General features: G+C 39.2%; 1 protein-coding gene across 1 annotated transcript; it reads left to right on the forward strand.

The window, feature by feature from the left end:
• The first annotated feature begins 3,351 nt into the window (after positions 1-3,351).
• On the forward strand, positions 3,352-23,146 carry LOC120437688 (Fc receptor-like protein 2). The gene is made up of 8 exons (XM_039608207.1): positions 3,352-3,620; positions 16,214-16,404; positions 16,631-16,690; positions 17,093-17,359; positions 17,736-17,987; positions 18,258-18,382; positions 18,824-18,909; positions 21,961-23,146. Exons 2-8 carry the CDS (start codon positions 16,374-16,376, stop codon positions 22,079-22,081), a joined length of 942 nt encoding a protein of 313 aa, XP_039464141.1. The 5' UTR covers positions 3,352-3,620; positions 16,214-16,373; the 3' UTR covers positions 22,082-23,146.
• The last annotated feature ends 686 nt before the right edge of the window (positions 23,147-23,832 follow it).

Consider the following 23,832-nt stretch of genomic DNA (forward strand, 5'->3'; position numbering starts at 1 on the left):
TGAGATGTTTAGATGATTAGTGTTCTACTGGTGTTATTAGTGTTATGTGAATATATTAGTTGTTTGTTATGTTGGTTTAGATCGCCCTATTGCCTAGTGAGTTGTTTCACTAACGGTTTTCAGTTGTGTTAATAAACCTTATGTTTTTCTTTTTATCTAACCCTCCTGTCTCTGGGCTCATTTTACATCCATGTTACATCCCCTGTCGCCTAGCAGAGCCGGGTCGTAACATTTTTAACATATATTTCTACTTAGAGAAGTTTAAGAGGTTTATCCCTCAAAACTTTAAATACAAAAAAGTTGCAAAAAACAATTTACATGATTCAGAAGGCATTGTGGGCATTGAAGTCATTCTGGGCTCAACCAATCAGAGCCAGCGGATTTCGTTATGCGGGCATTTTGCAGTAACATGGGCAGAAATATTGCCGTTAAGTGCCTTCGTAACCTGAATTTTTCGTTAAATGGGGTATTCGCAAGTCGGGGTTCCACTGTATAGGCTTATAAGGCCTACAAGTAAAAAACTACATTTTCCGCGAAAATGACGGCAGGTAATGGTGGACATGTGATAGTTCGCACTGATGTCTATTTAAATGTAGCAAGGGTTATGAACAGCTGATCGGATCGGCAAAGCGTGTTTCTGGAATATTATGTTTTTGTTCCTGCAAGCGCTTTTTATGCAATTTTTGCAAAGCTATATGTGGAAGGAAACCATGACCTAGGACTTGCTCCTGGCATAAGATGTAAGTACAACTCCTCTGATTTTATATGGAAAGAAAATTATTGCGCTACCTTACATGGTTCCAGTTCTACAGGGATTTAAAAATAGTTACGCAAAACTGCCTTTAAAGGGTTTAAACTGTTCAGTAAAGTCAAAGGAGATGAGTCAGGGTTTTTTTTAGGTCAGACTGTGTCTTCAGAAGTAAGAAGAGGATATGATTAAGATGCCGAGAGGTGATGCTCATCTCTTTATGCTTGGCTTCATAATTATTTATAGTAAGCTTATAATTGATAACCAAATAATCAATATATGGATAAAATTGAGCCTTCACTTTATCACTTCAATCCACAAACCAGACAAGTAAACATGACTTCGTGATAGGGCTGCCACAAACGATTATTTTGATAGTCGACTAGTCACTGGTTATTTTTGCAATTAGTTAACTAATCAGATCATGCATCCTTTGGACGTAAAACCTACAGCTTATTGCACCAGCATGCATCTGCTCTTATATAACTATCATTATCTTACAGCTTTAAGTGTTCAAGGTATGTGCTAACTAAAAATAAAGACAAGATGATATTTTATTACATTTTAATGAAATCTGCAGATTGTTTCGGTGAAGTTTAATAAACTCAGCCGTCTGCTCCTTGCTATCTAAAATATAACAGGACACCGGAGTATATTCTCAAGCATCTCACACTTCTGATAATCAGATGTCTGATTATCAGGCATCCTTGTACATGCAGTGCTGCCAACTTCTGTTTCAGTCCATTATTACACTCTTAAATCCTACTACTTATTCCTGCGTCTTTTGGGATCTTACAAAGCTTCAAACGACGCATCGACTATAAAATTAGTCTTCGACGATTTTGATAGTTGACGTAATTGTGACTAGTCGACTAATCGTGGCAGCCCTACTTCATGACTTCAAGTCTTCTTTTAAAGTTATAATGCTTCATGACGTTTCATGATGGATTGCAATATGGATTGTAAGAAAGTACTAATTTATCAAGCATATTTAAGTCATAGCAGAAAATGTAAGAGACTGTAATTTGTGGGGGTTTTTATTGTAAAAAAACAGCTTTTCTACTTCTACCATGTGTGTGCCAGTATGCTACTGTCATGGCGGTGGAACGGACTCAGGCACAGACTGAGAAAGCATGGTTCAACAACTCTTTTAACCACACTGGTGCGCTATATACACATGAAGGAGGGGCTGATCCTGGCACGGGCCCCCCTGACCGACTCTTCGTTCCGGCGGCTGTCCGGTCCCGAGTGCTCCAGTGGGCTCCTGGAGCACATGAAGTGGGTCCCGGGGATCAACAGGCTGGGGAAACACACTTCTTCGCACTCGCTCCGCTTCTCTTCCAAACAGTCTCCACACAAGCAGCTCACTCTCACTCATGGGGTCCAGGGGTCACAAAAGGGCTGATCCAGGTAAACCTATATACACAGACGAGGGTAAGTCGAAGGCAAGCACGGGAACAACAGAATCGCAAAGAAGCCAGGCAATACTAACGAGAGTTACTCACTATTCCAGCGACGAGTAGCTCAGAGCCCCTGCCTTAAGAAGAGCCAGAGATCAACTGCAAATCACCCGTGATCACCTGCAGGTGCGTGGGCCAATCTGAGTTCTGCCCAGGCAGACAGGTAGGAGAGAGAGAGAGAGAGAGCGAAACAACAAACACTTGTAGCCACACTGGGCTGGCCGGGGAGGCACAGGGACCATGACAGCTACAAATAAACAGTGTTGGGGAGTAACAGAATGGGCTATCCCCACTCTATCACCTCTCTAATTTTTGCAATTAAACGCATTGCAAAACCCAAACAAGACACAATAAGGGGCTCTAGTGTCCTCTGTCTAATGTCTCGCCAGAAGTGGCTATCTCTGTAGCTTCTTTTGCCTATACAACTGCATGTGGTAACATGCCTTGGCTCACTGCTCCACCTATCAAAACCTACCTGATTTTTCCACTGTCAAGAGTTTTTTTTTAATGTTATTATCAAAGCCTTTTGGAGTAATCTCACTGTTGGGTTTATATTTTATTATTGTCATTTGTATTGAGAAACATGTAATCATTTGTGTTTAGAAGTATATAGTTGATGGCATATTGGAAGAATGTCTCATCCTAGGAGGTCTGTGACAACTCTGTGTAGCATGAAGAGGGGAGTGTGTTCACTCCTCTTCAGAGTGTTCTGGCATAGATCACACACCTCCTAGGAGAGGTCATATCTTCTCTTGCTGATATATAGTATAGCAAACATGCGTATATCTGTTTGAGTGTAAGGGCCTTTTGTTCAGATGTACCGCTAGACTCCTGGCACCAGCTTTGGGGAGTCTTCACGGGGTCATATCTTGACCCCCCCCCACCACACACACACACACACACACACACACACACACACAGACAAGGTTTTCTTTGTTCACATGTATACCTATGTAAGATGTTATATGTTAATGAACCTATGCATATTCATGTAACCACAATAAAAGGAGTGCTATGGGGAACCTGGCTGAGAGTCTGACGGAGGTCAAGTGGGTGGAACGACACTTGGCTCCAGGCAGGCCTCCCTCATGCATGAGTAACACAAAGAACTTTGCCTACTTGTGTCTTGTTTTTGCTGTGTAGCAAATTGTCCTGAACGTTCCAGCGAATAGGTTTATGCTATAAACCTATCATTAATTGGTCCTTCGAGAGCCGGATCCTTGGAATTGACATTCACCGAGGGGAAAAGGGACACGCCGAAAGACTGACGTCAGCCAGGACTTATAGAGGTCCAAGCCCAGAGGCGTGAGAATTCGTCATCGGGCCGGTGGATTAGCCGTCTGTTTTTTCTCCTCGATGGATGATGATTGACGGGATTCGGGACTGATGCTACATGCAATGAGCAACACCAAGTAAGTATGTGAAAAATCTTAGCTGAGTTGTGAAGTCTTTATCACTGTGTGCGATAAAGCGTGTAGTCACTGTGTGCGACTATTCAAGTCTTTGCCACTGTGTGCGGCAAAGCACGCATCCTCTGTGTGAGGTTGCGTTGAGACAATAGGCCTAATTTTTGTTGTTTGTGTGCGAGGATATTTTGTGTTGTTGTTGTGAGTGTGTTTGTGTGAGTGGGTGCGGAGCAGAACACGTGGTCTGTGATGTCAGCTGTTGTTGTTATTATGGGTTCCCAAGCAACCAAGAGTGCATCAGAGGGTGACGAGAAGTTTATGATGAAATTTGCTCCCGGCAGCGCGAAGTCTTTAGGACATTGGCGCAAGAAATATGATTTTGAAGGTAAATTGGTTGTAGGACAATGTCAAATGTTAGTTGACCAGTTGACAGTAAAGGCAGCTTGTGCAAAAGGGAAATTGAAACAGGAGAGAGAGTTACAACTGGCGTCTGCTAAACTGTGATTAGAGCAGGCGCAGAAAAGACAGGAGGCAGTGAACGCAAAGAGAGCAGCTTCTCAGGCGTTAGCTGTGAAACCTGAAGATGAGACGGTGCAGTCTACTTCAGTGGTGCTGACGTTAAGGGACCAACAGCGTAGAGCAGCATTAGAGAGGGAGAGAGAGGAGGAGGATAGGGTGCGACAGGAGTTTGGGGATGCCGCAGCACAATATTTAAGCCCTTATAACACTAGAGCCAAAACCAAAAGGGATGAGGCGAGTGCAGCTGGTATGCCTGTCTACCCTGTCCTAGATACCTTTCCTATGGTGGAGGTTGCGAATCCTCATTTTGGTGTTGCAGGTGACCAAAGCCGTGTTATTTGTGTTTACAGGCCATGGACTGAATCTGAATGTGCAGAGGCATGTAAAGGTTTAGGAGACCCGTTGACTAATGTTGATGAATTTATCGCCCGACACAAGCAACTCTGCTCCTCGTACCGCTTAAACGGTCAGGAAACAGAAGCCACCTTTCGGAAGTGTCTCACATATAACTGGGCTCGGGTGCGAGGCACCTATACAGGGAGGGATGGTAATACCGTCCTACCCTATGGCCATGAAAATTTAAGAGGCCAAGTTGATGGGGTTTATGAGCGTCTTAGAACTACCTTTAAAGCTTCAGTAGATTACAACAAAATCGCCCAATGTGTGCAGAAAGAAGGAGAGGATGTTCATGAATTCAGAGCGAGATTAGAGCAAGTTGAGAGTGCGGAGAAGGCCAGCCCATATCAGCAGCAGCTGAAACATGCTCTGATGAATGGCTTCCATCCACGCATTTCTGCTTTCATCAGAAAACAAAATGTTAATCAGAACATTGACGGGTCCGTTGAATGCATGAATTGGGCCCGAAACATGTAATCATTTGTGTTTAGAAGTATATAGTTGATGGCATATTGAAAGAATGTCTCATCCTAGGAGGTCTGTGACAACTCTGTGTAGCATGAAGAGGGGAGTGCGTTCACTCCTCTTCAGAGTGTTCTGGCATAGATCACACACCTCCTAGGAGAGGTCGTATCTTCTCTTGCTGATATATGGTATAACAAACATGCGTATATCTGTTTGAGTGTAAGAGCCTTTTGTTCAGATGTGCTGCTAGACTCCTGGCACCAGCTTTGGGGAATCTTCACGGGGTCACATCTTGACTCCACACACACACACACACACACACACAGAGACAAGGTATTCTTTGTCCACATGTATACCTATGTAAGATGTTATATGTTAATGAACCTATGCATATTCATGTAACCACAATAAAAGGAGTGCTATGGGGAACCTGGCTGAGAGTCTGACGGAGGTCAAGTGGGTGGAACGACACTTGGCTCCAGGCAGGTCTCCCTCATGCATGAGTACTACAAAGAACTTTGCCTACTTGTGTCTTGTTTTTGCTGTGTAGCAAATTGTCCTGAACGTTCCAGCGAATAGGTTTATGCTATAAACCTATCACTCACCTTCAGATTAAAATTAAAAAAAGGTAATGAGTAATACAATTGACTGTAGCAGCCAGATCCTACATGAGAATCTAACATTTGAGTTGTAATAAACTCCTTTAATTTTAATGAAAAATTAAAGGAAAAAAGCATCTGGACTTCTTTATCCACCTAAGACCCGAACTCTTCCACGCCATGCATTTTTAATTTCTCTTTGATATTTGGTCACATTGGGGCCCGATCACTGTAAAAAAGAAGAATTACCAGATATTTTTTTTTACCTTATTTTTGTTTTTAAGAAAAAGAGCCACGTATGAGGATATTCATTTAAAATTTTGATAGAACAGTAGCAGTATAATGTCCTCAGAAGTGGATATCAGACCCTTGCAGAGCAAAATTCTGTATTTTGGTCTAAATAACCCAAAATGTGATGTCCCCATATGTGGACACCAGGTCCTAGGAGGTTAGAGAAGTCCAGATGCCTTTTTCCTTTAATTTTTCTTTTTTCTTTTAAGCTCCTTAGACTAAAATGACCCTTGATGACTGAGAGCCTTCACAGACAATTCTGTTTCATCTTTATGAGTACTAAATTATGCATATTTTATTGTTTTGATGCATATTTGGAGAGATTTGTATATACATGCCTACATCTGTTTGCCATGTATAGCAAATGCATAATTGTTTATTTTCATTGAGTATATTCCTTTTTTGTAGTTTCACAAGTTCTGGGAAAGCACTGCAAGATATACATTGGTGAAGACAAACAAGTAAACAGCCCTCAACTTTATTTCACGTCTGACTCATCATTCAACACTTTCAGTGCCTACTGCATATGTTTAGCTATCTGTCACTTTGTGTACCAGAACCACGCATGCAGGGGACAGAATAAACTGTTTTATGAAACTTTAAGCCAAATATCACACAACTATGTGAACCTGAAAGACAGTATGTAATATGTGCCTTAGTTTGTTGAAAATAAGTTAAGAAAATAATCACTGTTTGAAAATAATTAATTCAACCTTCAAATGTGGATATTATAATTATTATTTAGACACGAGTTCTGTTTTCCAAGGTTAAAAAGTATATAAGTGCCAGCTACAAGGAGAGATAGAGAGGTATATCAAGAGCCTCACCATACATCCCCTATTGAGGCCCTGCATACCAGCATGAAGGCATAGCTGAGTATCACGATATCAAGTTTGAGCTGTCTCTGAAGATACGTACTACTTTGATGCACTGACAATGTACCTGGCTCCACTAAAGTACAACCCTAGGGGACTTTTTTAAGACTGCTTATACTAAAAACAAACATTCCTACAAGGCATGATGGGATAGAAACATTTGTGTGCACATGCTTAAAACAAAAGGTGAACAAGTCAGAGTCTGTGAATTATTTCAGTGAGCATAAAATAAAAAGTTGTATTTAAGAATGTTGTAGTTACTTCAAACTTAATGTTTGATTATAAATGTTTTATTAACAGGAGTGCAACTCTGCTTTGTTCTGGATTTGCACCTATAATAAAATAAATCCAGTTTGTGCTAGAACAATTGTATTATCCATTCATAAACAAAGTGGCTTTAACTCAAAATATGTGTTTGAGTCGGTAATTAACAAATAAAAATTCCAGTTCAGTTGATGACCACAGGGCATCACATAGTGACAAGGCTTCTGCTATGCTACCACCTTCTATGCTACCACCAAAACAAATTTCCCACGTGTGGGACTAATAAAGGTTATCTTATCTTATCTTATCTTATCTTAGTGTATACTGCTGACATTGCTGCAGGTGATGAGAAGCATGAACAAATTGTTTAGTGCAACAGGAAAATGCCACAACAACTGCAGACTTCTTCTTAAAACTCCACCGTCTGTGGGTGTCTGACTGAGCAAGTTTGTACATACATATGTAACTGTTGGTAAAGTTACTCTGCAAATCTGGCAGAACTTAAGCTTTTGCAAAACTTAGGATTTACTCTTATTCATCAGAATGATCAGAATTACAATTTTGAACTTTTTAATTGTTATTGAACAATTACTTACACAGCAAAATTAGGTAGCACCACAGAGGTGCAAAAGTAAACAAAACAATATACAAAAAAGGAAGAACAATTTAAGAACACCATATAATTTTTGAGTTACAGGAACAAGGGCATGTGTACATATAATAAATAATAAATAAGGCTGGAAGGGCTATGGTCACTGAGGATAGGGATGGAAGTTGCACATCTGCCAAAATATTGCACAGGAAATGGCAGCAACATAATCAATAGCAGTGAGAGAATGATTGTATGGGCTCACTCTCTTAATTTGCATTACACTGAAACTGTTGCTTAACAAAATCTCAAGTTGGCCAATAAAGACTGGTATATACTCACTCAACTGGCCTACCTTCCTGCTTAAATGGATGTTAAAGTAAACAAAGGTGATGCATCAGTCCACAGGAAGAAAACAGAGAACAGAGGCCAAACCTCGAGTTGCCAGCTAAAGCATAATTGTGTCTTTTTTTGTGGCTTCTCTAAGATACCAAAGTCTACTAGAGTGCTGTGTCTTGTTAATGAGAAGACATGTTTCTAGAGGGTGTTCATCAGGTCAAACCCACTGGGGCCTAAACAGGGGACTTCTATGGTGTGTGCCACCAGGAGTTATCAGGATCATTTGGGTTCTGTGCATTATGCAGTGGGGCTTCAGTGCATTAAATGTTTTCCACAGTGGATTTCTGCAGTGCTTGAAGGGTGGGTGAACAACTTCAATTCTTTGTTGTGTTTCATCAAGCAGTTTTGTACGGAGCCCCTCTGATGACATGGTCCAAAAAATAAATAAATTGTGGCCACAAAATACTATTTCGAGGGCACGAAATAGGTATAACGTGCGCACATCATATTGATACAATTCCTGGACAGCTGCGTAGAGACACAAGCATAAGAGTAGGCTAAACCTAAACACCATAGACAGAGACAGTATCATTGAGTTTTATTTTAGGCTGGAAAGGAGCTACAAATGCATTTTGAAATGTCTGGTAATGGAAGGAACCGTTCTTACGGAGAGACATTTAAACCGGATATTGAGAGCCAAGTTGCTTTACAGACATAAGTACGACCTGGACGCCGGGATAGATTTTATTGTCAACCAACTGCAAGGGCCTGGGAAGGATCACGGTTATCGGTCGATGTTTACAAAGTGCAAACAACACGGCATTGCTATCAGAAAGGAAGACGTCAAGGTCCTCATCTCTTTACTGGACCCAGTAGGTTCCCAGGTTCGCCAGACCAGACGTCTCTAACTTTTTGTGGTACATAGACTTATGACAAACTGGGATATGTATTAATGGATGCATCGACGGTTTCTCACACGATATCGTTTGGATGCGGGCCGCACACACTAACAGTGACCCAAAGGTTATCGGTTACTTTGTGGAAGCAGTGTAGCGTCGTGGGGGTTTCCCCAGGCTCGTAAGAACTGACATGGGCACTGAGAACGTGTTGGTCAGAGACCTCCAGTGTTATTTACAGAGAAATGACGGGGATGATAGAGCAGGAGACAGAAGCTACGTCACAGGAGCAAGTACTGCAAACCAGAGAATTGAGAGATGGTGAGGAGTGATCAGAAAAAAAGGGGTTGAACCATGGATCACGCTTCTAGGAGAACTGAAGGACAAAGGATTCTTCTTTGGGGATTTCATTGACAAAGCTCTGTCACAGTTCTGCTTCATGCCAATCATTCAGGTAAATGACCCATATTATGATAACCAGTGGTGGTAATTAATTACATTAAATTACGCTGATTTAGCAGTAAGGGTAACAAAATTACCATTTAAATCGTTAAAAAGCCATTACCTTTACCGAACGGTAAATGCAATGTAAACCTAACGGTGTGGAAGTAGGTCAACTGCACTCTGCATGTGCGTAATGGAGGCTGAAGCATCAACCCAGCCAAAATTTTGAAATCAGGGAACACTTCGCCAATTGAACTGATCAGAAGTCAGCACGGCTTAAATGTTTTTTGTTTTTTTTTTCTGATTGGAGGACATTCAAAATACACCATATTCAAAAACAGGTTGTATTTTGCATATAATAACAGGACAAAATAACAGTTGTTTTCAAAATGTTATACAAACCTCTTTACAGTGTAATCAACCTATGTAATTGACAACTTTTCTTCTAAACCCATTAGGAACATAAAGGCTCACATTCTTGTTTCTATTAAGATTTCTGCAAACATCTGAAATACTTTCATATAGAACATGCTTAATCAGTTGGAATATGGTATTTGTAATAGTGTTGTACTTATGTTTGTATACAATACAATACAATACAATTTTATTTATATAGCACATTTAAAAACCACAGGCATGCCAAAGTGCTTCACAGAATGAGTTAAGAGCAATAATAAATACAAATATAAAGGATAAAATACAAAATACACATAGAATATACTAACAGGCAGGTGACATAACTAACCAATAATACACCAGGCATAGTAGGCACAACCCGAAAGGCTGAAGGTTAAAACATTATAATCATTAACAAGTAATAAAATAAGTTCCAATACACTAAGAATGTGGGCTCTAAGATTTGGGGAAAGCAAGGCTAAACAAATAAGTTTTTAATCGAGATTTAAAAGATTGAATTGAATCAGACGCCCGAATAGCTAGGGGGAGGTTGTTCCAGAGGTAGGGTGCGACAGCGGCAAATGCGCGGCCACCTCTGGTCTTGAGCCGAGATCTCGGTCGCACCAGGAGCATTTGGCCTGCTGATCTAAGCGCTCTCCCAGGGATATAAAAGCTGAGGAGATCCGTAAGATAGCTGGGCGCGGTGTTGTTTATGATTTTAAAAGTGAGCAATAAAATTTTAAAATCAATACGAAATTTAATAGGGAGCCAGTGCAGGTCAAAAAGAACTGGAGTAATAGACTCAAACCTGCCAGTTCCAGTAAGAAGACGCGCAGCCGCATTTTGAACAAGCTGCAGTTTATGAATAAGGGCAGAATGGAGACCACTATAAAGGGAATTACAATAATCTAACCTTGATGTAACAAAGGCATGGATAAGTTTCTCCAGGTCCTTACGTGGTATGTAGGGCTTGGCCTTAGAGATTAGACGTAGTTGATTGAAACTCGATTTAACTACGGAGGACACATGTTTGTCCAACTTGAAGGAACTATCCAAGACAACACCCAGGTCCCTCACAGTGTCAGAAAGGGAGTCAGCAAAGGGCCCAAAAATACTAGTTGATTCAGCCCGAGAGAAGGGAGTATCAAAGATTAGAATTTCAGTCTTCTTATCATTTAGAATAAGAGAATTGCTCAGTAACCAGTTTTTAACTTCATTCATACAATCAGAGAAGTGTTGCAATGACGACGTGACATCCTCAGCTAGTTCAAAATAGATTTGAATGTCATCCGCATAAAAGTGAAAAGAGAAATTGTATTTATCAAAGATTCGGCCCAAGGGTAACAAATATAAAGAGAACAGCATGGGACCCAGCATATACAGTAGACAGCACTCATCTTCCAGTTTGTAGAACTGTTACTGTATGCTATATTTGAAACATTTTTTACTCTTCCTGTAGTAAAAAAGTATTAGAAAGTTAAAATTAGTAATTTATTTTGGCACTAACCAGAAACACAGTAACAATGTGTGCAGCAGGAACAGATACACTTCTATGTTTAGTGTACGGATTCCCACCAGGTGAAGCACTGAAAATATTATTTAAATATGTATATGTATTTTTCTCATTCATCAAGCAATTTGTTGCCTTATTTTGGCCCCAACACTCACAGCTGCTTCTGCAAAGTCAGAGTGCTAAGTGCTGTCTACTACAGGTAACTCCACTTCAAAAAACCTGAACATTCCCTTTACCTTACAATTTTAATTGGAGGGAAAAAGTAAGAAAGCACTTACAAACCAGGTGAAAAAAAGGCTGCACATGAAAAAGGCACAACGGGCTACACTGTTAAGAGAACTTAACCACCCAGTCTGTTGAACATTCACATTCATTCCTTCATGTTACTGTTAACTACACCCGTGTTTCTATGAACTGTTAAAGGAGGGGAAAACCTAAAATGTGTAGGGCAGAGTGCCTTGAGGACCAAGGTTGGGAAACACTGACCTACACCACATCCATCACCCACATAGAGCTTGCGAGAATGCTGTTAAATTCACTGCGAAAGTCTGGATAGCTGTGATAACCAAGGGGCAGCTTTAGTACACATCCACATGTGTGGGATTGTGGTCTGCGGAGGAAATCTGTAGTTTCTATGAACTCAATTAGTATGGCTTTATCCAACAGACTGGATCCTGTACAGAACCGCAGGAAAAGCTGAAGATAATTGAAATCAATTTCTCCAATGTACCTTTTCAGGTAACGAGAAACTGTTGGCTGGGCAGCTGTCATCTCCTCTGGAAAGATTAGAAGCTCCTTAACTGGTTTTACAGTTGTTGTTTTTTTCTGCAATGAAATGATGCAGTCCTTCTGGTGGGAGTAAACCAGCTACAGAACCCACAACGGGACGCCAGCACTTGATTACAAACATTGGGGCCTGAATAATTACTTTGTGTCCTATCCTTGCCAAAACAGGGAGCAGTGTGTCCTTGGTAGGGACCTGCTTGCAATCATGTGCATCAAGTACTTCCAGCAATTCATCTGTGTCCACTGAATTGAAGTCATCCAAAGCCTTCAGGAGAACAGATCGCTCTTCTTGTGAGACATACAACAGAAAGGAATCTTTTAAACTACTGGTTGTCGAGCTGTACAATATCTCCTCCAGAAAGGGTATTGCAAGCTTCACTGGGAAGTAACCAGGTTGTTTCCACCCTACAACAAACACTCTAGCGATAGCCTGCCATTCTTCACACTGAAAGTCATGCCGGATGAATGGGACTTTCACCTCAACTCCCAATGTGCAGCTGTCATAGAAATCCATCCAAAATTCTGTCAGGCAGTCCTGCAAAACACCACTTCCTTCCCCCTGTTCAAGCTCTCCATTTGGTAACAACATTTTGATATTGACCTCAGATGAAATAATGTTTGGGTCCTTGAAGGCACCGATCAAATCAGTAAGACAATGACCCTTTCTAACAGTCAGTATTATGGGACAAGATCGTGGTTCAGGTGGTGCTTGGTCAGGAATATTGGCCTCTCCTGTCAGCCCCGGTGAGAGAGACGATGTGTGATGAGGTGTATCAGACTCTTTTTCTGTAAACAGTGTTTCAGGGTTTAGTTCAACCACACTAATATCCACCCTGTTATCCCCACTAATAATAACAACTGCATCAGAATCTTCACTTTCACCTACATTTGGCAGACCATCCCATGGTAATGTGTCATTCAGTTCCAAATATCCACTTATGGAAGCTCCATCATTAATTACAAAGTGGTTTGATGGTTCTGAATTTCTGTTTTCCACCAACAGATCATCAGCAGCCTGATTACGTTCATTGTCAGTGAGATCTACCACAGAGGGCTGAGTTATTGCATGAGCGGCCTCTAGATCTTGGGACTGCTGTTGTGTTTTCTTTTTGGTACACAGATAAAGTCGCAGAATTTTGACCTTAGTTTGCTTATACAACTCATCAACTCTATTGGAAGCATCCACATGCATCTGTGAGCTCTCAATATGAGTTGAATACAGACTTCACCTGTTTGAACCTGTCCTTCTCCTCATCAAAATCCATCCAGCCAACCTTAATTCGTCTCACTGTTTGTTTTGCATTCGTATTTTCTGCCCACTGAGACAATCTCTTTCTAGGAGGCATTCCCTCAGCTCCTGTCAGTTTTTGTCATAGCCTTGAGAGTATAGATTCTTTACTGGATGGTGACGTGCGTCACAGTGTTGCTTGTCTGCAGAAGGCCACAGTGAAGACTCTATCGCCAACTTTGGGGATGTACTTTGCCAGGTCACTGTCTGTCATTAATGGAATGACAGGTTCATCAATCTGAAAAATATAAACAACAAATTAATAAAATTGTCAGTATTAAAAAAAAACAATGAATACATACAACTGCATATTTTAGAGTTGTTTTTTGCTATCTACTGTCGATAACAGATACTTTTGTTAATGTGGTACACATTTTTCCAACATAAGATTAACAAGAATTATTTTTAAATTACTCTTTAAACATATCATGTCATTAATTAATGTCATTGATTAAACAAAAATATGAGATTCAATAACTCTTTTTAGAATGTGCATAGTAAATTGTGGATTGCGGCTCTCCGTTCACAAACAAACACACAGACACACACACACACAGCAACAGCTGCAGTGGCTTACATTCTCATCTTCAAGTTTCTTGATCACATCTTCTTCAACTTTGCGCTCTGTTAAAAATTCTCACAGCCGAGTATCCATAGCTGACCTCTAAACCACAAGAAAATGAAATTAGTATTTTTACACTCAGTTTTAAATTTTATGTAGCAGATTTTTACATGATAGCATACCTATAAAATCACTTTATCTATGGCAAATCAGAATTTGATAATGATTTTTTTTTTATTACTTAGATATTATCTCTGGTAATGAGGAATGGAGCAATTGTCTAGTTGGAATTTAAGTAGTTCCGTATGAGCAATGACAACCTGCATCAATACAAAATCATTCCGATCACTGTATGCTTTATTAGTTCCCTTGGCAACATGATACCCACAGTGAGCTACTGTAACTGCAAGGCTTCATCCGGTGATGCACTGAAAGCTACGGCTCATTTTGCATGTATTACCTTAACAAGTGTGACTCACATGATGCTACTTTCAAAGGACATGATCAGTGAAAAAAAAGAGGCAATTTTAAGATGCTTTCCATCTAAAACTGTTATTATTGTCCAGACCAGATTAGTTGCACCAGCTAGCATGGTGATGTGGCCAGGTTAAAAGAGAGACACCTTTGTGACACAGAGAACTCAGGTTTTATGTTCAACATTTAGTAGTAGCCTTCAGCTCTACTTTAAAAGTGTCCTGCGGGGCCGCCGCACGTCCTACAGTTAGAAATTAGTTTACGGCTACATATTAGCACAACAAAACAACATGTAGTAACAACATGAGGATACAACGTTTGAAACATCAGCAGATACCATTTAGAACATAGTAACAAAGATAGGTCTAAATAAATAACTGCCAAAATGCGGGATAACATTATAAAATATAATACACCTTAAGGACATCACCAACAGCAAGTAGTGACTCCGTACTATGGCTGACGCAGTGCCCTGGGATGATATATCATCAAGTGTTTCATGGCTACAAATTAGCATTTCGTACGCACGTTATACTTGTTTCGTGCCCTCGAAATAGTATTTCGTGGCCACAAATAAGTATTTCGTGGGCACGTTATATTCATTTCGTGCCCTCGAAGTAGTATTTTGTGGCCACAATTTATTAATTTTTTTGACCATGTCATCAGAGGGGCTCCGTAGTTTTGCAATGTGATATGATAAATGGTAAATGGCCTGTAGTTGTATAGCGCTTTACTAGTCCCTAAGGACCCCAAAGCGCTTTAGACACCCAGTCATCCACCCATTCACACACACATTCACACACTGGTGATGGCAAGCTACATTGTAGCCACAGCCACCCTGGGGCGCACTGACAGAGGGGGAAATCCCTTGCATGGTTGGCTTTGGTCCTTTTGGCAATGCCTTGTGCATAGTCTGCCGTGTTCACATCATTGGTAGATGTCACATGAATGCCATAATCTAAGGTTTCCCACAAGAATGTTATTGTTACTGTTACTGTTATTCCAGGGATCTAAGTAACTCACTGAACTCCCCCTACCCAACCCTGAGGCTTGTCACGTGCTCCATAATGTTGTACTGTGGACAATTATGTGCTTTTTTGTGCAGAGGAGTTTTTTTTTGTTTGTTTTCTGTTCTCATGCTGTCCTCCCATGGGAGCCCAGCATGAGTAGAGGTCTCTTTTTTTTCCTCTTGGACTTGCCCATTGTAGTGTACATTTCAGTGTTTTTCCGTAATGCTACCAATCTCCGACCTGTATCCCCATGTGATGTCTGTGTTGTGTGTGTAAGGTCGGGGGGGTCCCATTTCACTGCAGGGCAGCCTGCATGATTGATTGATTGATTGATTGATTGAACTTGTCTGTGATTTCAGCGTTGTACTCATCTACTAGTCATCTTCATAGAAAAGCCATTCTAGCTACTGAACATTGCTGTTATGGGTTGCATCCTTCTCCCATATGCTCTTCCATTATTGTGCCATCTCCAGCCTTGGTGATGCTGTCCTCATGTTGCCCCCCTGCCACTGAGAGTACACCTTGGACGGTTCTTTGGAGAACAGCTGGTTTATTCTCCTGCCCTTTATCTCTCTGGTGTGTCTCTTCAAGTGAGTCTTTGCTTGTGCACCTTTCTGCAGCTCCAACAGCTCTGATGCTACCTTACTCTTGGCCTCCAGGCACCATATATATATACAGTGGGATCCAAAAGTTTGGGCAACATTGTTAATACACACACACAGTGATATTTGAGAAATGAAATAAAGTTTATTGGATTTAAAGAAAGTGTGCAATAATTGTTTAAAAAAAAGAAATGAAATCAATATTTCTATATGTATATATATATGCGTGTGTGTGTGTGTGTGTGTGTGTGTGTGTGTGTGTGTGTGTGTGTACGTGTGTGTATGTGAAAGGCTAAAACAAATAGTAGGCTGCAGAGAGATGCTACCGCTTGTGACTGAAGTGGAACCCTGTTGGGCCTCAGTCACCACAGAAACAGAGGAAGAGGAAGTTCTGATATAAGAATATATCCTCAGTTCAGTCTGACACTCACACAGTCAGCAGCAAGACAACATGGAGGTCAGATTTGCCACCATCAGACTCTGTGAGTACTGACATTGTCTGTTTATAAAAAAAAGATATTGAGTCAGCAACAGAGGAAATGCGCACAAAGGAAATTAATATATCCAAAATGCACCCATATGTTTGCATGTATTCATTTTGGACATGTGTAACTGCTCACTAATAAATGCATAGGACTTATTACTATGGATGGAAAAAAAACATTGAAAACATGTTAAACATTAAACTGTCATTCTCAATCTTTTCAGTGATAAATGTTCTGATGCTGTTGGTTATAGTAGTCGAATACAGTGATTCTCAAACATACTGTAAGTTTTTTAAAATATTTTTTGTGTGGATTTTTAAGTGTGTGGCTGCATGTTTGTATAATAGCGCATGTAATAGATTTAATATGTCTTTTAACAATCTGAAATTATTGTAATTATTGTAATTATTATAACTACTGCAGTTGTTATTTTCTAGATAAAATTAGAGCTACGACACAAGCCTGTGAAACAGTTGCATATATATATTTACCATAACAGTAAATATATATATGCATAAATCTTTATCATTGAAAGCTTACAAGCTTACATGTGTATACTTTTGTCTTTGTCTGAAAAAGTAAAAAAAAAAAAAACAATAAGAAGGAGGGCATGTGCCATAACCTTAAGATTGAGACTATTTTATTCGAATTGAAAAATTAGTCTTTATTGGATTTTGTGTCTCAGATTCAGGTTTTCCTCAAGTTGTTCCAAACAGACAGCAGTTCTTTCAATCAGAACCTATCATGATCAGCTGTGAAGGGCTAAATGGGCTGATTGGATGGAGAGTGATGAAAAAGACAAAAGGAGATGTTAGAACATGTGCTTCAACCTGGAAAACATCCACTGGACCTTGCAATATTATTAATGCATATCCATCAACAGACAGCGGAGAATACTGGTGTGAATATGAAGAAAAACAAAAAAGCAACTCTGTCAACATCACTGTATCTGGTATGCACATAAAAAAGCAAGTATGCGTTAACATATTTAGTCCATTGACTGTTTCTTTCTGCTTAGTATATCACTTACAGAAGTGCAAAATGTCATATTTGTTATTCTAGGTTTTCATTGGCAGTAAAGGATTATTTTTCTTCAGAAAATGCATCGTAACCTTAATAAAATAACACACACACACAGACACACACACACACACACACACACACACACACACATATATATATGTATGTATATATATATATATATATATATATATATATATATATATATATATATATATATATATATATATATATATATATATATATATATAATTTAAACAGAAATCACTTTCACAGATAAAATAACTGTCATATCTTCTGCCATTTAGATTTAGAGAGTCATGTAATTCTGGAGCTTCCTGTCTATCCTGTGATTGAGGGAGAAAATATGGCCTTGCATTGTAGAAAAAAGGATTCGAACTCCAACTACACTGCAAAATTCTATAAAAATGGCATCTCCATTGGGAGCAGCTCATCAGGAAACATAATGATTCCTACTGTGTCCAAATCTGATGAAGGACTCTACAAATGTAGTATTGCTGATACTGGAGAATCACCAGAGAGCTGGCTTAACATCAAAGGTGAGCTATACCTGTCTGTTTTAAATAACAGGTGATAATTTGGTTAAATTTTGTTTTAGCCGAAACTAATTATCAGACAGCTGATAATACCTACAACTGTAGCATTTTGAGATTCAAGGTTTTCTAAAGTCAGATTTTGTGATATTGACTGTTGTTTTTTCCTGGCAGCTTTTAATTGTTAATTTGGTTTATGTAGCATTTAGAATATTGTAAATGAAAGTATATTTGATTGAACTGGTGAATAAGAATCACTTTTCATTTCATTTCAAGCACATGGGCTTTCTCAACCCACCGGACTTATTGTGCTGCGCTCTATTGGTCTCATTTCTTTGTTTGGGACTTTTCTTCTGTCGGTGGGACTGCCACGATATTGGAAACATAAACTGTCATTAGAGGTACTCAAAAAGAAAAATAAAGTTTTATAAATTTTACATTTACATTTCAACTGTTCAGTTATTACAGACATCCATCTTTAATAACCTTGAAAAGTGCTAGTACATCCACAACTAATTTCTTTTGTCAAAATTTCTGTTTTACTGCTTAATTAGTTACTTTAGGGAAAACTTTATTGATATCTACCAGCATATTTGTCAATGTTCATAACCAACCAGCAACAATGATTAACACTTTTTTCATTGTCTCCACAGACAACATATGCAATTCCACTTTATTTTTTACAATTATTATAGATGTTTTAAGGCTGTACACTTTTCTCACACAGGCATGAACATTTTCACACTTTTCTCTCTTGTTTAAACACTCTCAAAGTTCAAACCTTTGTAGAAAAATAAGTCCAGTGTTATAGAGTTAAACCAAAGATCAAACCCTGTTTTCAGGTCCAGAACATGGGAATAGAGCAGCTGCCAGAGAATTCAACATTAATGAATCAACAGTACGGAAGTAGAGGAAGCAAGAAGAATGAGTTGAGTACAGTTTTACTTATCTGACTGTTTTGTTTCACTTAATGCACCTTATTATTCGGTGCGCCTTATGGTCCGAAAAATACTGTGGCTTCGACCTTCCTTTAGCCTTTCCAGAAGTCCAACTTTTTTGTGCAATGGTCAGCATCTTCCTCTGTCTTTTGGGTGCAAAAGGTTTCATCGACATAGTTTTTGTTGGAAATTGCACAAAAAATATTTGCGAAACAGCAAGGCCGCCAGAGGTGAAATGCGTTATAGCGAGGGACCACTGTACATAGAACTAAACATTAAATCACATCTCCTCTCAGTTATAGTTTCCATTAATCCTGATGATCAGACTGCTCTAATGTGAAAACCAGAAAATGGGGAGTTTTATAGAACATGTTTTAATGTTTGTTCCTTTTAAGAGTTTCGCAGAGTGTCTTCTGAGAGGATACAAGTGCTCATAAGCATTTTAGAATCAAGACTATAAATGCACAGATAAAAATGACAACATGAATCGCTCAACATACGGTGCAGCAGCAGATGTTGGTTTGATATATTTTAAGGTCTGTTTTCTATTTATGAAATCAGAATTGTAATACTGCATATCAATAAACAGATTCACAAGTATGATCAAAAATGTTACACCATCTAAGCTACCAAAGTCTTTACTAATTAGGTAAGATGGTCATTTTATAAATAATGGCATATATAAAATGGAAGACTGCATTTGAACCTTTGCTTTTTCACATGTTGCTTGGATGCTCTCTAATGTGAGACAGTTTGTCTATCTAAATTGTTAATAAATTAGACAGAAAACTGAATTATTTTATATATTTGTGTATAAATCTAAAAAAACAAAATCAAACATATGAATGCTAGATAAAGCCAATGCAATCTAAAATGCTAGTTATTACATTATGAGCACACAAAAAACAAACAAACAATAATTTAAAATAATTAATACGTTATGACTAGACATCATGAAGTGTAATTTGTAGAAACAATAAACTAGTAAATTAAAAATTAAGGCACAACTTTTAATTTGAGGGTGAAAGCTATAAATAATTCACTAGGGCTGTTCCCTAGTGGAGGTTTTCAGTATGTCACTGACTTGTCTTTAGAACTTAAAGAAGAGAAAGACAATTATTTCTAAATTTTGAACCAGCATGCAGACCTTAACTGTGTGAAAAACATTTTTCTACAAATCCTACCGAAAAGTTATATAAACTAATGTGAGGTTTTGTAGATGTCTGATTATTTTCTTTTGTTACACTTTATTTAGGAAAGTTTTTGTAAGAGCAGCAGCCTAATCAGAGAAGCCCAGACCTCCTTCTACCAAGCCACCTTCTCTAGCTTGACCATGGGAACACCAAGGCATTCTCAGACCAATGAAATATAAAATCTCTCCTGGTTCTGCCCCAGGGCCTCCTCTGGGTGGGGCATTTCAGGACACCTCCACCAGGAGGCATCCTTCTCAGATGCCTCATCCACCTGAACTGGCTCCTTTCAATATGAAGGAGTAGTGGCTCTACTCTGAGCCACTCCTGGATGATTTAAGTCCTTACTCTAAGGAAGAGGCCAACCACCTTCGATGAAAGCTCATGTATCTGTGATGTTGTTCTTTTGGTCACTACCCAGAGCTCATCACCATAGGTGGGGGTAGGGGTGTAGTTTGAGCAGCAAATTGAGAGCTTCACTTTTACACTCAGCTCTCTTTTCACTACAAAGCTGCAGTCACAGCACCAATTTGTCTCAGTCTACTAGTCTCCCGCTCTCCTCTTCCCTCACTCATGAACCAAAAGATACTTAAACTCATTGGATGTCTGATTATAATTCCCGGCGCTTCACACTTGGCTGCTAACCACTCCAGCACGAACTGGAGACGACCACATGATGAAGCCAACAGAACCACATTACAGTGATCCCTCATTTATCGCGGGAGTTTTAAAAATAACCCGCGATAGGTAAAATCCGCATAGCCAAGTAGCCAGCTTTATTTTTTAATTGTTATTATTTTAATTATTATTTTATTTTAAGGCTGTAAGCTGTAAAACCCCTCACTACACAGTTCATACACTTTTCTCAGACAGACAATTGAACTTTTTCTCCCTTGTTTAAACACACTCACATTTCAGACCTTCATTGAAAAATAAGTCCAGTATTACAGAATGAAACCAAAGACAAAACCCTGTTTTCAGGTCCAGAACATGGAAATAGAGCAGCTGCGAGAGAATTCAACATTAATGAATCAATGGTATGGAAGTAAAGTAAGCAAGAAGAATGAGTTAAGTGAGATTTGACTTATCTGACTGTTTTGTTTCGCTTAATGCGAAATTATAATCCGGTGTGCCAGAAGTCCAACTTTTTGTGCGATGGTTAGCATCTTCCTCTGCCTTTTGGGGCTACCACAGGTGCCTTTGACTGTGCAAAACATTTCGTCGACATTATTTTTGTTGGGGAGAAAACTTACAAACATACAGTTCAGCACTTCAGAGTGACACTTCTAGCGATTGAAGAATTATGTAAATGTCACGCATTCTGTTCTGTACAGGAGACACGGCACAGAGGAGATTGATTGACCATGGTCTACAGCCAATCAGGACGCAGAACACAATAGCTGCAAAAATCAAATACGAGATTCTGAGATCAACCAAGTCGAAGTCTTCTGCCATTTGTCTAGGCCTCGAAATTCTGTCATTAAAAATTATACACAGAATCACTGACAAGGTCTAGTCCTGGAGGAATCCACCACGCACTGGAAATGAGTTCAACTTGTTGCTGACAATGCGGTCCAAGCTTTTGCAATCGTTTTATAAGGACCGAATGTCTCGTACTGTAACGGGCCAGAAAACCCAGACTGAAGCACCTCCTACAGAACACTACAAGCGACACAGTCGAATGCCTTTTCCAAGTTCACAAAGCATATGTAGACTAGTTGGGCTAACCTTCATGCACACTCACATATCTTCTAGAGGGTAAAGAGCTGGTCCAATTGTGCGACTGGGATGAAAACTGCATTGTTCCTCTTGTATCTGAGATTCAACTAACTGACTAATTCTCTTTTCCAGCACCCTGGGCTGCTCTGCCAATCCAGAGGTACCGCCCGATTTCCATGGAACATTGGATGTTGTAGAGCTGTCTTGGTTGACACGCCTCTACAGAGCATTCAGGAACACTGTGCGAGTCTAATCCAGACCAAATGCTCTGCCATCAAGGATTTGTGTACTGCCTGTGTGACCTCACCCCAGAGTGGATGAGTCATCTACCTTATCCCCAGACTGTGCTTCCTCTATGGAAGACGGATCATTGAACTTTGAGAGGGCCTCAAAGTATTCCTCCCACCCCCTGACAATATCCTTAGTTGAACATCAGCAGCACTCCACCTGCACTATACACATGTGGGTTTAGCACCACTTTCCCTTCCTGATGGCTTACCAGAATCAGTTCGAGGCAGTCTGAAAGACATCATAGACCCTGGGATCCCTGGGACACACAAATCCCTCCATTTCATTTCATTCTATTAATTTCTTTTTCAGGGATCATGTACAAGCAGAAGAAAACACTGACTGAACGACAGATAGCCAAATAAAACTTTGTATTCATTATGATTAACTGTCAGTGACTTTGTAACGCAGTATAAGCAGAACAGTTAAGAGAACAGTTAAAAGTCATGTAACCGTAAACAGTAAAACAAGAACATGTACCAAGGCATGATGGGTAATAACTAGCTGCTCCCCCAACACGCCACAATATGATTGTTTGCTTGCAGGGCACTAGGAGAGATGAGTCCTCCATCACAGACGGTGTGGTAAGTGAAAATGGTCACCTGCAGGTTCAAGCTCATTGGATCTCCAACCCACATTCACTGCCACTGTACTTAGGGGAAGTTAAAGACTTTCTTCTGCGCTTACATTTGGATCGCCTAAATCCATGACAGTCATTCCGGCATCCTTAAATCCATCCTTAAAATATTACAACATGCCAGCTTCTGTGTTTGAATGCAAAACAAATGTCTTGTTTAAACTAGAGACTGCACTTGTGACAGAACAATACATATATTTTATTTTGATTATATAAGTAATGTAACTTGCAAAACAAAGTTGTGGAAAGCCTAAACTTAGTTTTGGAATAATTAAATATGAGACATTGTTTCACTGTAAGATTGTAACAATATAATTGTTTGTTGTTCAGCAGAACAGTGTCCAGTATGTTGGCTGATATACTTTTTGCATTTGAAAATAAAAGTTGGACTGATTTTAACACCATTACAAGAAGTGTTGTTAATTATTCTTTTTGAATCATAATCAGGTTACCACAAATTGTTTTTAATTTAGTAGAACTTTGAGTGTTTGTCAGTGGGTAAACAATTAGTATTGACCAGTCAGAAACATCAAGTTATTCTTAGTACTGCATACTTGCAAAGAAAACATTGCCCTAACTGTCATCTCAAGTAAGCGTTACTCAATTTTGTTTGAGGCAATGAGTTTGCATAGGTTTTGTTTTTTTTTGTTTTTTGTTTTTTTCAGTTCTGGGAACAAATTAAATTTTACAGTGAATAAACGGGAATATTGTTAGGTAAGTACATTAGTAAAGCAGTAATCATTTATATATGTATCTGTTTTTCATAACTCAATGGATCAAAAGCATAAAAGTTAACACAGGCTACATAATCATGTTTAGATTTTGTTTTAATTATTGTATACATGATTATTATATCATCTCACACTCTAAAAAATGTTTTGTTGGCTCAATTTCAAAAATTTGTTGCAACAATTTACAATCAGCTTTTAAGTAATAAACGTTGTATATTATTAAGTAAATCCAGCAATTAATTTTAGTTTTGGTTTACTCAGCTGGTTTAACCAACCGGCATGATTTACTTTGACATCTAAAAGCAAAGTTACGTTAAAGCAACCTAATGTTAATTTAGATTTTCGGGT

The sequence above is a fragment of the Oreochromis aureus genome, linkage group 3 (assembly GCF_013358895.1).
Source record: "Oreochromis aureus strain Israel breed Guangdong linkage group 3, ZZ_aureus, whole genome shotgun sequence".
Taxonomy (NCBI): domain Eukaryota; kingdom Metazoa; phylum Chordata; class Actinopteri; order Cichliformes; family Cichlidae; genus Oreochromis; species Oreochromis aureus.

Excerpts from the sequence above, each read along its gene's own strand:
- LOC120437688 (XM_039608207.1), top strand. The coding sequence starts at position 16,374 with ATGGAGGTCAGATTTGCCACCATCAGACTCT. Across the intron at positions 17,360-17,735 it reads TGTCAACATCACTGTATCTG|ATTTAGAGAGTCATGTAATT; the intron begins GTATGCACATAA and ends TCTGCCATTTAG. Across the intron at positions 18,383-18,823 it reads AACATAAACTGTCATTAGAG|GTCCAGAACATGGGAATAGA; the intron begins GTACTCAAAAAG and ends CCCTGTTTTCAG.